Raw genomic sequence first — 15476 nt, 5'->3', positions numbered from 1 at the left:
TATTTACAATTTAAGTGCAAGGCACAACTGAGGTGCAAAATATAAAACTTGAGACTAAAGCTTACACATTAGTCATTTTAAAATCCATGCTTTCAAAAAATAACAGAAAAATACATATAGATTATATTTATATCACTGATTTTTAAATTTAAAAACAGTAATAACTAGAGGCAAATATCTAAAGCTTTTCATTTTGGTTACTGTACCTACATCTTGCAATTGATTTTCTCCATAGATGTATTCAGATCGCTTACAAAAAGAATTACCCAATCTGTATCCTCCACCTGTAAATGACTGAAATACACAGCAAATGAGTTAAAAATTTACTATGGTTTATAGGGCAAAATGTTATGATAATGTGTGATATATTTGAAAACCAGATCAACTACAATTAGCCAAACTAGCTTATACTTTCCAGGAAAATTTTATATTAAAATGAAGGTTTTATGTTACAGAGGGGTATACTCAAGGAAGAAACTATGTTTCTCCCCATAAAAACATTAGTGACTCAGAAGTTGAAATAATTTAGGCCATTCTTAAATTAAAAAATACAGTCATATACCAAAATATATATTTTAAAGTATAAAGAGATTTTAAAAAGCTACCACTAATATTTTATGATGTTTTATCATAAAAATTATGTTTAAAAAACGTATTTCACAAAGTAAGTAACAGTTACACGTGTAAAGGAAGAATTTTGTAAATAGGTATAAAGTACCCTGAAGAAATATTCCATAACTATTTTATAAGCTGCTTTTATTCAACTGGAACAATCAACTATGACTGTACTTTTTGTTTTACTATACTGATCACAAGGTCTTCTATTTTTCAGGAAGGTACCTCATGAGGTAAAAATGCCATTCCTTTTAATCACCATGCATATCATAAATGAGCTTTTAATGACCATACTGCTTTCTTTTCTATAGACTAAATATATCAATATGTCAATTCCACATTTTTCTTACAGAGTCGGAGAACCTGCAAGAACGCAAATTACCTTAGATTTAACAGAAAGAGAATTGTAAGCTGTTAGTCAGTAACAAGATGAAAACTAAAATTTATGTTTCATAAGAAGAGTGATTCTCGGCAACGGTTCACAACAGTTGGAGGTCTGTCACAATCACCAGACAGGCTTTTTCAAAAGACACATGCCTAGGCATACAAGAAACTTACGGAACCGTAATACCAGAGGCCATATCGGTGATTATGTGATTATGATGCAGAAACTCAGGCTGAAAATGTTAATTTTAAAAATATTATGACAATTACACACAAAAAGACACTTGATGTCTTCATGTCTTCCTCAGTAAACCAGTACTATGTCAGTTGATAGTTATAAGAGCTGTATAAAAGATGTATATAATTTTATGAAGGCACAAAAGCAATTCAATGGAGGAAGAAGAGCCTGTTCAAAAAATGGTGGTATAGCAAGTAGACACCCATAAATAGTAAAACAAACCTCGATGTAAACCTTATGTAAAATTAACTCAAAATGGATCACAAGTTTAAGTGTAAAATGTAAAACTATAAAACTTTTCTAGATAACAGGAGAAAACTTTGAGGCCTATGTTTGGATGAAGAGTTCTTAGGTAAGAGGCCAGAAGAACAATCCATAAGGAAGAAAAAAGATAAACTGGACCTTATCAAAATTAAAAACTTTTGTTCTGTGACAAACCCTGGTAAGAGGATGAAAAGACAAGCGACAATCTAGAAGAAAATATTTGTAATCCATATATTTGATAAAGGACTCAAAACTATTGAAATTATTATAAAGAATTCTCAAAACTCAACAGGAACAATCCAATTTGAAAATAGGCCAAAGTCATTTTACTGAAAGGGGTAAGAAAGATAATGGCAAATAAACACTAGAAAAGATATTCAATATCACTAGACATTAGGAACATGCTAATTAACATCACTGGCCATTAGGAAAATGCAAATTAAAACCACAATGATTTATAACTACACATTTATCACAATAGCTAAAATTTAAAATAGTGACAATACCAAATGCTGGCAAGAATGGAGAAATTGGATCTGTCACTCGCTACAGAAAAGAGTTTGGCAGTTTCTAAGAAACCAACGTATACTTAGCAAATGACCCAGCAACTGGACTCTTGGGCATTTATCCCAGAGAAATGAAAACTAATATCCATACAAGAAGCTGTATACAGTTGCTCACAGTGGCTTTATCTCTAAAAGTTCTAAACCGGAAACACCTCTAATATGCCTCAATAAGCAAATGGTTAAACCAATTGTGTGGTTCTCCATACTATGGAGTGCTATCAGGAATACAAAGAATGAACTACTGAGACACTCAGTAATTCTGATGACCTCCAGGGCATTAAGCTGAGTGAAAAAAGCCAATCCCAAAGGTCACATACTATATGATTCCATTTGTATAACATTCTAAATATTACAAAATCACAGAGATAGAGAACAGATTAGGGTAGCAAGAGGTTAGAGATGATGGGGGAGAGGGCCGAGGGTATGACTAAAATGGGGTACACCATGAAGGAGATCTTTGTGATGACAGAACTGCATCTTGATTGAGTTGACAATTATACAAATCATTGGATGTGAGAAAATGACAGAACTGTAAACATACACGGTATCAATGTCAAATCTTGGCTTTGATACTGTACTATAATTATGTTAATAACTTAGAGGAAACTGGGTGAAAAATACACAGGACCTGTGTTCTTTCTGCAATTTCACATGAATCTATAATTATTTAAAAAAAAAAAAAAAGGTAAACAGAAAGGTTTCACAGAGATGTAAAAAATTGCTGCAACTTTCAATCATTAATAGAAATGCTGTAATCTTATAAAAACAGAGTGAATGCTTAAAATAGACATATATAGTTAGAAAAACAATGTCTGCAAATAATATAAAAATCTATAGAGAATACATCTATATATCTATATCTATATATATATAAAATTTAGTTTTTAAATTTAGCACTTACCTTAGATTTGTTATCACCGGAGGCTCTTGTGGCTTCATTCAGAGGGACAGCCCCATGTTCTCTTGCCTCTTTGAAAAGTTCATTCACAATTTTCCCAGTTGAAGGTCGAACTATATGTAATCCACTGTATTCATGTTCACTTGAATAGAACCTTTAAACATTAAAGTTCATGAACAGAAACTTAGAAAACAAATATAACTCCTTTAAATTAAAAAGCTACAGAGTCTTAGGGAGTAACTTTATTTAAAAAGAGCCATATCGGGGTGCCTGGGTGGCTCAGTGGGTTAAAGCCTCTGCCTTCAGCTCAGGTTGTGATCCCAGGGTTCTGGGATCGAGCCCCGCATCATCGGGCTCTCTGCTCAGCGGGGAGCCTGCTTCCCCCCGTCTGCCTGCCTCTCTGCCCACTTGTGATCTCTGTCTGTCAAATAAATAAATAAAATCTTAAAAAAAATTAAAAAGAGCCATATCTATGACTTCTGTGGAAATATTTAATTTTCAAAATGGGATTAAGGAACGGAATAGTAAATAGTTCATATACTTCCTCATGGAGTTTGTGGAAGTTATGGCAGTTAAGTTCAGCATTCCACATGAGAACTGGCTTGTCACTTCTTCCCTCCCCCTTCTGTAACTGCTTATCAAATGCATCTCTTGCACAATTTAGGCACTTTTGGTGTGGTGGTCAAAGCAATATTGACAAGCAGAAATAAGTCTGTTCCCCTGAGGAATCCATATTCAGTAGCGACCTAGTTAGTGAAGAGCCACAATAGTGGGTTTATTCCCTAGAGATTTTTGGATTCAAATATTATAATTTCCCTATGTTAAAGGTAAATAATTTAGACCACAAACAATTTTTTTCAGTGTATTAGCTACACAGTGACTAATTTCTAGTCTGACTCCAACTTCCTAATGGTCTTAGGGAACATAAAAATTCACCTAATTTTTTTACATAACATTTCATCTACTTTTATCTTTCAAGGTTTTTTTCAGTTAAGAATATCAGAAAAAAAAAAAAAGAATATCAGAAAATACAGCTAACAAAATATCAACATGGAGACTGCCAGAATAAGGTAACAATCAAAGCTCATATGTTTAATTACCTATACCCTCCAATCCAGTTCCAAATTTGCACTAACTATCTCACAAAACGAAGAGGGAAAATTGTATCAGCACCAGAGACTAGGAATAGAGATCACCTTCAAGACTTTCTGCAAAATTAGTACATGCAAAACTGAACAGGAAAGAGGGAAAGGCGGGTAGCTCTCAATTCAGTGTAAGTAAAGAAACATCCACCTGGAGAATAAATCCACATGGAGACCAAATCCAACAGCAGAACCCTATGAACATAAGACTAACTTGTAACTGCTGGGGGCAGGGGTGGCGTGGGCGGTTGTCCATATTGCTAGTGTACTGGGCAAGTACAGAGGTGAGTTTACCCAATGCAGGAGTCAGCGGAATTCTTCCTGCCAAGCTTAGACTCAGAGGACTTGGTGTAGCAAGCAAGGCCAAACAATACCATAGCTGCTGCTGCTTCTTTTTTTTTTTTTTTAAGATTTTATTTATTTATTTGATAGACGGAGATCACAAGTAGGCAGAGAGGCAGGCAGAGAGAGAGAGAGGAGGAAGCAGGCTCCCCGCTGAGCAGAGAGCCTGATGCAGGGCTCGATCCCAGGACCCTGGAATCATGACCTGAGCTGAAGGTAGAGGCTTTAACCCACTGAGCCATCCAGGAGCTCCTCATAGCTGCTTCTTAAGACAGTGGCAGTATGAGGAGGAGCTCTGATGGAAGGCAGCTATGAGAAAGGGAAGAGGAAGAGGAAAGGAAAACAAAAGGAAAAGTTTCCTGCTGTAGCTCTTTCCTTCCCTGTCCCATGTCTCTATTCTGGAAAGTACAACTATATAGTTCCTTTTTACATCAGCCATGGTTAGAGACCTTACAGGAAAAAATCTGATGTGGGAAAAGATTTACTAGCTCCTTTATGGCCCATGATATTATTTCCTGTTTAAGAAATCTTTGCCTACCTAGAAGGTCAGGGAGATGCTCTATTTTCTTCCAGAAGTTTTATTGTTTTCTTTTTATATTACATTTTATTGTTTTCCTTATTATATATTATTTTCCTATTTATATTTCCTTTTGTATTTCGGTACACAATCCATCCATTTCTCCTCTTTTATAATTAAGTATGCATCTATCCTTGACCCTCGCTCTCTACATAAACTCCTCTGATCATCAAAACATTTGTGCACTCCCACATATAACAACCTCCTCTGTGGATGACTCTCAGATACGTTTTTAGCACTCTGTGACTGATAGTCAGGTACTTAATTAATTAATTATTTCAAAGATTTATTTATTTTAGGGAGGAAGAGAAAGTGTGAGTGAGCAGGAGAAGAGCAGAGGGAGAGAGAGTCTCAAGCAAACTCCCTGCTGAATGTGGAGCTCCACGCTGGGCTGGATCTCGTGATCCTGAGATCATGACCTGAGCCAAACCAAGAGTCAGACCTGACTGGACCACCCAGGCGCCCCATTGAGGGACTCGATTTAAAAGTACCCACTGGGGGCGCCTGGGTGGTCAAATCTCTATCTGTCAAATAAATAAATAAAATCTTTAAAAAAAAAGTACCCACTGAATCAAGTTAATCTCTGCAAAACTAAACCTGTATTACTGCCATGACCTTCCCATTAACAATCACACTTTTTCCTGCACACCAGATTAAGAACCTTTAGGTCTCAATTTCTTACTCACTTAATCTCGATATCCCATGTCATCAAGTTTCTAAAATAAATTCTTTGGGGTTGCCTGGGTAGCTCAGTGGGTTAAAGCTCTGCCTTCAGCTCAGGTCATGATCTCAGGGTCCTGTGATTGAGCCCCACATGGGGCTCTCTGCTCAGCAGGGAGCCTGCTTCCCTCCCGGCTCCCCACCACCTGCCTCTCATCTCTGTCAAATAAATAAATAAATAAATAAACTTTATAAAAGAAAAATAAAATAAAATAAATTCTTTGGAGGTGTCCCACACTGATTTCATCTTTCTCCTTCATTCCATTGATAAAATTTTAATCTAAATTTTATCAGCACATTCTTTAGATTAACGTAATTGTTTTCTTCTTAATTTCTCTCCTTATCTTGTTCTCCCCATTACTATTAATTTTGCACTGTATCACCAGTCCTATTTTTCTAAAAATATGTAATAATAATAGTTAACACTTATCAAGGAGTAACTATGTGCTCATTTAATCCTCCTAACAATGGTATAATCCCTGATTTACAGATAAAACCGAAGCTTAGGGAATTTAAAAAAAAATGTCCATTGGCAAGACCTTATTAAAACAGAAAGAAAAAATATTAGAACAGAGGTGTATCGGGGCACCTGGGCGGCTCAGTGGGTTGGGCCTCTGCCTTAGGCTCAGGTTGTGGTCCCAGGGTCCTAGGGTCGAGACCCGCATCGGGCTCCCTGCTCGGTGGGAGGCCTGCTTCTCCTTCCCCTACTCCCCTTGCTTGTGCTCCCTCTCTCCCTGTGTCTCTCTCTGTCAAATAAATAAATAAAATCTTAAAAAAAAAAAAAAAAGAACAGACGTATATCTATGTCTAGAATCAAAGCTTTTATCACTATATAGTTTTTATCACAAAATTTACATTTAAAAACACATAGTGGTGTTCCAGTGCCTTCTACACAAATACAACTCCCCTTGGCTTTCAAGGTTGTCCATAATGTGGCTGCATCTAGGACTGGGTACATAATTTGTGGGGCCCACTGCCAAATGAAAAATCTGATTGTCAATTAATAAATTTTATTTTATTTTTAAAAGATTATTTATGTATTTTAGAGAGAGAGAAAGAGCAGGGGGAGCAACAGTGGGGGAGAGAGAAAAAGAGAGAGAATTTCAAGTAGGTTCTGCACTTAGCCCAGACTCCAACAGGGGCTCAATCCCACATCCTTGATATCATGACTTGTGATGAATTCAAGAGCCTGTGGCTCAACTGACTGAGCCATCCAGGTATCTCTCAATTTAATAAATTTTAGATTATATAATAAGCTAAGAGCAAACAACAAAAAGGTGGGAAGAATGCTCTGGATTGAGATTCAAAACAGGTATAATCAAGAGGAATGCATAGACCTTGGTTAGATACCAAATCCGAAAAAGGCTTAAAGACATATCTGACTATGGACTATATATTAAATGATTTTATGAAATCACTGTTCATTTTCTAAGGTGTAATATGTTATCAGGGTTATAAAGGGTATGTGCTTCTTCTTAGGAGATGCAAGCTGAAGTATTTAAGGATGAAGTATTATGATGGCTGCAATTTGCATTCAAATAGTTGAGTAAAAGAGCACTTGCATGAATGTAATGTAACATGCTAACGACTGGTGAATACAGGTGAAGCATATATAGCATATATTCATTGTACTAATCTTTTGATTACCTATGGGTCTGAAAACAAAAAGTCTGGGAAAAAATTAATATTCTTTCTTCTCATTCAGGTCCAAAAAGGTATGTCATTTTTATCTCCCCTACAGAAAAAAGGAAGTGGAAAGTGACACACAAAAAAGAAAGATGATTTCCAGTGAATTTTTAAATTTCTGGTAAAAATGATAGACTTTCTGTGAATACAACGTAATGGAAAAATTCGAAATTTCTCCCCAGTAAGGAGATTTGCAGTATTAAAAAGACATTAATAGGGCACCTGGGTGGCTCAGTTGGTTAAGTTACTGCCTGTGGCTCAGGTCATGATCCTGGAGTCCTGGGATCGAGTCCCAAATCAGGCTCCCAGCTCCATGCGGAGTCTGCTTCTCCCTCCGACCTTCCCTCTCACACTCTCTCTCACTTTCTCTCTCTCAAATAAATAAAATCTTAAAAAAAAAAAAAAAGACATTAATGAAAATATTCCTAAAAACAAGAAAATTCATTGTAATAAAGTATACCTAGCTCTTGAATCCTCATTGCTGGCTCTCTTTCTAGTTCGGGGATTTTAACAGTAGCAAATACTATATAGAGATCACTTATTAGATGTGTCATCATTTAGTGAAAACATAGACAGGTTCCTGAAGTTCTACATTCTTCTTTTTTTTTTTTTTTTCCAGATTTTATTTATTTATTTGAGAGAGTGAGAGAGCGAGCCTGAGTGAGGGCGGGGGTTAGGGGATGGGCAGAGGAAGAGGGAGAAGCAGGCTCCCCACCAAGGAGGGAGATGGATGCAGGGCTCAACCCCAGGACCCTAGGATCATGAATTTAGCAAAGACAGAGGCTTAACCAACTGAATCACCCAGGTGCCCCGGGTTCTAGATTCTTAAATGGAGGGCAAAAGGCACATAGGGGCTCCGTGAGTGGGTTTTCAGAAACACAAATCCTTAAAAACAATTGACAAAATTGTGCATAAATGCTGTTTTGTGGGGAGAGGGGCTGTAGCTTTTGTCAGATCCTCAATGCATCCTATGACTCAAAAAGAACCACTGTGTCTAAGAAAAGTACTATTCAGTGTATGTCTTTATGATGTCTACCGAAGTATCAGGTATTTAAGATAACTTTTCTGTTTCTTTCTTTCTTTCTTCTTCTTCTTCTTTTTTTTTTTTTTAAAGATCCTACTTATTTGTCAGAGAAAGAGAGCACAAGCAGGGTGAGTGGCAGAGCAGAGAGAGAAGGAGGCTCCCCGCTGAGCAAGGAGCCTGATGCGAAACTTGAACCCAAGATCTGAGCCAAAGTCAGATGCTTAACTAAGCCACCCAGGCATCCCAACTTTTCCGTTTCTTTTAGCTTTCTGACTACTACCATTTTAGGAGTGCTATCTAAATAATATTTATTTTAGAAATCATAGTTTTAAAGAAAATTCCCAAGACCATTTAAAATAATTTAGAATTGGTGAACTAAAAAGAAATACAGTATTTACAACCAAAACAAAACTTACCTCTGAGGTGGTGTTCGTGGGCTTTTAAAGACTGTAGCTTTAGGTCTATCAGATTTGGAAGATTTGCATTTCACTTCATCTTCATATAATTCTGCCAAGGCCAACTATAAAACAACAAATTTGTTATGAAGTGTAACAGTAGGACTAAACTATTCTACAAAAGTAGAAATTATGACTAGAACATGTGATTGTGTAGTATAAATTTCTAATGAGAAATAAAGGGTGCTGTTTCAGATGACCCTCTTCCAAAATAAAACCAATGTATCTCTCACTTGATAAAATTAACCAAAATACTGTAATATATTGAAGTTACAATAACTGCTTAATTATTTTCAATTCATTATTTAACTGTTTCAAAAACTGTATTTGGTAACAGATCATTTTGAAAGTTGAGCCTACAATTTTCCTAGAATTAAAAAAAAATAGTTGAAGATATTTCACACTAATATCTGCTAATATCTGCCTGCTCTCATCAGATCTCATAAAAATTTTTTCATTTAGCTGTTCAAGTTTTCAAAACCAAGCACATAAAATAATTTTAAAATTATTCTATTTAAAATTCTACCTGACACATAAGTTTCATCAAGTGTAGGAACATGAACTTTTAAAAATATAAGACAATGTGTTATATATATGGTTTATATAAGTTTTAGAAAATAATATTACCAAATTATGCATTCTAAATATACGGCTGGGTACCTTTAAAATGAAATAAACACAATACAGTTCTTGAAATTGGACTTTTGAAAAGTCATTCAAATATTTCAGCACTAAGTTATTTTGTTCTATCTTGGACAACAATTCAAAAACTTCCCTCAATGCTCCCATAATTGGCATGATCATAATTTCCAGAAAATCTTTTGGGGAAAAAAAAATAACAAAAAACAAAATCCCCCCTAATAAACAGATAAAGTGCTCCTTCTAGAAATTCAAGAGATATGAAAACTACATCCAGGGCTTCTTTGCTTAGAAGGAAAAGAAGAATTGGGACCAAGTCAATTCTTTGAAGATTCTATTAGACAACTTTTAAAACATCCACACATGAAAAACAAAAACAAAAGAATTAATTTTCCTCCCTAATTTTTACTCTCTATCCCATTCCCATACACCTCCATCAACTTTTCATATTTCTCGCATGGCAATTTTGTTAGCTATCCTAATTATGAAAGTGCTTTGTAATCTAAAAGAACTGAATTAAAATCCTAACTTGGGCTCCTATGGTGTGCCTCGGACATGTTATTTAACTTCTCTGAGCCATGGTTCCCTCATCTTTAAATGTCTGTTTAAAAAAATTATCTTAAAGTATCACTTTAAGGATCACAGAATGCATGTAAAGCACAAGGCAAGTGCTCTATTACTAGAAGATATTAAAAAATGTTTAACAATGACTATTATCAGTGTTTCATTTGCCTCAAGATTTCCTTCTTCAGTGTTATCTACATATTATAGTCTCTTCCCCACCCTAACCCCTCGAAAGTGAAACAAAACAAATGAGACGGAGATGGACATTCTGCCTGACTACCTGAGTCCAAAGTTTTCAGAAATTTTACCTCCCTGAAATCTGTTACGAACAGTATTCCTTTACGGAAGTTCCTCCTGAGCTGATTACTTCAGCTCTATGAATTACTTTTACGTGATGTCTAATCCCATCAATGGAAATGGTACCTATATTGCAAAGGCACTTCAGCCATCCTTCACAAAGCCTTTTCTAGTTTTCTTAACTAAATGGTATTTCTTTCCTAACTCCTCATAGTATATGCTAGTCTATTATTAACATTTATATTAAACATTATATTATCATTGCTTATGTACTTTTCTCACTATTTTATCCCTCCTATTATAATTTAGATTTCCTAGATTGTTTCTAATATAATACTTCATGGATACCCAACAAATTCATGATGAATTATGTAGGTAATAAATAAAGCTGCAGATTTTTAAAAATTTGACAGCATGAGAGAGCATAAACACAGGGAAGGGGAGGAGCAGAGGGAGAAGCAGACTCTCAGCTGAACAGGGAACTGGACTGATGTGAGGCTTGGTTGAGCTGAAAGCAGACACTTAACCAGCTGAGCCACCCAGGCGCCCCAAGCTGTAGATTTTAAAGCTGAGATTACATCTTCTATATAGTTTTGTACCTTGTCTGTTTTTTGTTTGACTTGTACAAATCCTGTCAATCAACTAATTTTCTTCTGTAAAATAAATTAATAAAGCAAATAATGTGTTTTGATTGTATGAAATATATATTAATAAAATATTAATATATATTCACAAATTAGGAATATGGAGAAAATTGTAATTGAGCAGGGAGTCCACCTAGTTGAAAAGGTCTTAGTTATTAATGGTGCATTACTAAGATGAAAATGAATGATATTTAGAGGGAATTAATGCTGGGATTCATGATGTCCCTGCAGCATCATATGGTATAAGTTCATCAGTAAATATTACAAAGAAATTCAATTTATATTAGTTGACACAGCAAAGATACCACAGAAGAGGAAACGATTATTTAAACTGATCAAAATAAACTAAAGTACTGGTTAAAACGAACAGAACAACAACTAAATATTGGTCAAATAAAGAGACAAAAATATGAGTATTGTGAAGTAATGAATCACTGTGAATTATCAGGACAGTGGGTCCCTTAGGCTAAACTAGATTATGAAGCTATTTCGATTATGCAGAAGGAATAAAGTACGTAAGTACTGATAATCTTTGCTCTAGAATTCGAAATGTGAAGAACATGAAAAGAAACCTGAAAGCAAAGTAACTGAGAGGGAGAAAATCAAGTATATAGCAAAAGATTAAAACTACCAGAATTCTCATTCCTAGAGTGACACCTGCCCAGAAGGTATTATACGGATTTTTAAAAAAATATAGAATAGCAACATCCGCGTCATCTGGGAACCTCTGAAAATGCAAATGCGCCAGACTCACCCCAGACCAAATGAATGAAAACTCAGGTAGGGCCCTGCAATCTGTGCTGCATCAAGCCTTTCAGATGATTCTGATGCACGCTAAAATTGAGAACCAATACTGGGAACTACTGATGTCCAACAGGATTACGATACTTGTGGCAACTGTAACACAGTATCAGACATTCTTATTCTTTTCTCACTTACAGAATGCCACTGTTTACCTCACCCCATCCTAACCCTAATAAGTACTAAAGTCTATCACTAATTACCCACCAACTCCAACTTGTATGGAAATATAGAATTAAGAACAGAAATCTTTTCCTTTTGATATTATTCTGGAGGAAAACTGGGACAGAAACATACAACTAAATATGTTAACCAACTATTAAACCCTTGTGTATAGATGGACTGAGGGGAACCAGAAGAGAGAAAGGTCTCCGAAAACGTTCAGAAAGACTAGAGAACACTTAGGTTTTTAGGGTGATCACTGTCACTAACAATACCATCCTAAACCTTCCCATTGAATATTTCCCAATTTGGGGGGATGAAGCGAGCTATGATCTGCTCTTGGTTTGATACCCACAGGAGATTTGTGTAGTTTGTAAGTCAGAGGCTCACAGTGCTGGGAGGTTTTCTGGGAGACAACCATCCATGTTTCCTCCTGTGCTAAATGAGGAATGTCTCCTGATTTAGATGCCGAAAAACCCTACACTGCCTCGCAGCTAAGATATACATACTCAGGGGTATCTTTTCCTTGTTCCAATTAGTAATAAATCTCCCTTTTCCTCTATAATACTGTGAATGACTGACTCTTAGAGCAAGCTGTCCAGATAGAAGTATTTACTGAAAAGTATACTTACACATGGCTAGATGAAACAGTAACAAGATAATCTAATAGTAATCACTATTCAAAAAACTAGTCAGGGAGAAGAATATTACTTATTTCTTTTAAACCTACTCTATTTCTTTTAAACATACTTTATTTCTTCACACATCATCACTTTGGTTGTTTCCAGGCTTCTTAGCAAGTTCTTCAGATTCTTTTTAAATTCCAAAGGAAATATTACCAACACTTAAAGTTTCTGATATCCAAATCACATCTGTAAGAAATTAGTTGTCTATCTACCAAACTAACTACCAGAAGTAGATAAGTAATTAAAAAAAAAAAAAATCCCCGGGGCACCTGGGTGGCTCAGTCAGTTAAACGTCTGCCTTTAGCTCAGCTCATGATCCTGGAGTCCTGGGATCAAACCCCATAATGGGCTCCCTGGTCAGCAGGGAGCCTGCGTCTCCTTCTTCCATTAAATCTGCTTGTGCTTTCTCTCTCTCTCTGTGTCAAATAAATAAATAAACAAATAATCTGAAAAAAAAAATCTCTATCTTCTAACTGATGGTGAAGAGGAAGCATTCTTTCAAGGGACATCTACCAAAATAACTTGAACTATTAATCATATATTAATTTGCTGGATTAAGTCTGTAAAATTGCCAAGCATTAGGCAATCACTAGCTAAGCTGTTCTCATTTCTCACATGAGAAGAATAGAATGAAATTAGACAAAGGATATTAAGTTATATAGTTTTAACAGAATGGGCTAACCAGTTTAAAGTTACAGTATTTTCCTCCTTTAAGGAAAAGGAACCAAATATTTACCAAGCAAGTACAAAGCCAGGATAATATGGGAGTGCATGGGTACTTCATGGATATTTCATCCTTGACACCACCAACACCACCCCTAGTTTACAAATAAAGACACTGAGGATCAGAGAGGTTAAGACACTTCTCTTACATTCACAAGCCTACTAAGTGACAGAACCAAGATGCAAACAGAAGTTGGGTCTAACCAGAAACTCCATTTTTTCCCAACCTGCCATGTTCCCTCTTAGTGATGGTAGTCTTCCACAGAAAAGATGAGGCAGATGGTAGCTTCCTATTTCCTGAGTCTGTTTACTACTACTGAATTGACTTAAAAGCACTGGAATTACTCTGCATTCGATTCATCTTTTAACTGACACTGAGCTCTCTATTCTTTGAATTTTTCATTTTATGTACTGCTTAATTTGGCATTCAATCATACTCCACCTTAAGATGTTATGGTCAATATATATTATTTCTGCAAAAAACAGATAGAAATGCCTTTACACTTCGATCCCCTTCCATAGTGTCCAGCACCAACTATAGATTTGATGTCCTATTCATCTCTGCATTCCTGGAGTTTAGCAGTATGTTGCATGGCAGGTGGTCAAATCTTGTTCAGAGAAGTAGAATTAAAGGTGTAACTGTAACAGAACTTTTCTACCAAGGCAGGTAGATTCGGTGTCATCTACTTTTAATTACACAGTTCCTTATGATTGTTTACTTGTTGATTTTATCAATGGTCTTATGAGACAGGGGGAAAAAAGCCTCAGTGAGCAAAGCAGTGTTAAGCATCTGAAAAAGCGAGATTTGCTACATCCGTATTTAGCTCACTAATGTCACCATGAAATTTTATTTCGCTGTTTCTTCTGTGCAATGTTTCATAGACGGTAGCTTTGACAACTAGGGTGCAGCTGTAGGATGGAATACTTTAGCTCACACTTTTAAAAGGGAAAAGCTATTTGATAAAAAGGAACCATTTTTATATAAAAGCAATCCAAACAGAAACAGCATACAAGACAAGAAAGAGCAAACCAGCACACATTATTGCTTATAAAGTGATCCTCATTTCTCACAGGCACCGTAAAGCTTTCTTCTATAGTAAGTCTCCTAAGGAAGTACCAACCAGTGAACCATTCAACTGACCCCAACACAATGCCATTCTAAACGAACAGTTGCTTCTTAAAATGCAAATCGGGTGGAGGGGGAATGAGACCGGGGCGACGGAGAGTTGGGCTTTGGCACTTGTTTCCTCGAAAAGCACTGTTCGATGCACCGCCCAGAGACCTGCTATGCCGGAGTCACAATTCAGTCCCCAGGTGGGGTCTGGCAAGGGCTCAGCCGAGGCCAGCAGCGGACTCCGACACGCACCCCTCCGCGCAGTCACCCGCCGCCGCGCCCCGCCCTCGGCCGCTCGCCGCACCTGCAGATCCCGCGCGCTCGGGGGCCGCGGCCCAGAAGACCTCTCCTGCTCCCCCGATTCGGGTCCTCCACCTTCCGCCATCTTTCACCGGCTCCCCGGCGCCTGCGCCGACGCATCCTCCGCGCCTTCCGGGGCCGGTTGCCTAGCAACCGCAGGAGAGGCGGTGCCTACGTTCCTCCATTTCCCCTCTTAAGGGGCGCGCGTCTCCGTCTTCCGGCGCCAGCCGTCCAGTTTTGTATCTCTCTTTTCCTTAAAGAAAACTGGCTCAGAGAATTTCGCCTCAGGGACCGTCTACGTAAACCTTGTGTTCTCTTTTCAGCACGCCTGAAGGCACTGTAGGCCGCTCTAGAGGGCAGCACAGACTTACAGGTTCTTATAACTCCACAATGAAAGCATCTTCTGGATGCATCATCTGATGCAAATTGCAAACTTATTTTTCTAGTCTTGGCCAAATTCTCTCATCTTACCTTCCAAAGATTGGGTGGTAAGTCGCCGTCAGTGCGTGAACTGGTGTTGAGGATGGAAAACATCGTTAAATCTCTTTGTAATCAGAGCTGGAGACTGCTTAAGCCCTCTCCATTAATCTGAGATTTGTTTAAACTCCTGCCTTATTCCAGGCATTTTTATGCCT

The 15476-nt window shown here is 37.1% G+C and overlaps 1 protein-coding gene across 2 annotated transcripts in view; it reads right to left on the bottom strand.

Annotated features, from left to right (window-relative positions):
• Positions 1–14949, bottom strand: part of UBXN2B (UBX domain protein 2B) — a 28350-nt gene extending 13401 nt beyond the window's left edge. For both annotated transcript variants that reach the window (XM_032882596.1, XM_032882598.1), the window contains exons 1-4: positions 14846–14949; positions 8873–8976; positions 2969–3119; positions 211–294 (exon numbers count right to left, since the gene is read on the bottom strand). In XM_032882596.1, the coding sequence (XP_032738487.1) occupies positions 211–294; positions 2969–3119; positions 8873–8976; positions 14846–14926 (420 nt within the window). In that variant the 5' untranslated portion in view covers positions 14927–14949. The remainder of the gene's footprint in view (positions 1–210; positions 295–2968; positions 3120–8872; positions 8977–14845) is intronic.
• Between the last annotated feature and the right edge of the window lie 527 nt (positions 14950–15476).

The sequence above is a fragment of the Lontra canadensis genome, unplaced genomic scaffold, assembly GCF_010015895.1.
Source record: "Lontra canadensis isolate GAN:19392208 unplaced genomic scaffold, GSC_riverotter_1.0 scaffold83, whole genome shotgun sequence".
NCBI classification, from domain to species: Eukaryota; Metazoa; Chordata; class Mammalia; order Carnivora; family Mustelidae; genus Lontra; species Lontra canadensis.
Note: the sequence above shows the minus strand (reverse complement) of the source record. Positions and strands in the feature narration are given on the sequence as shown.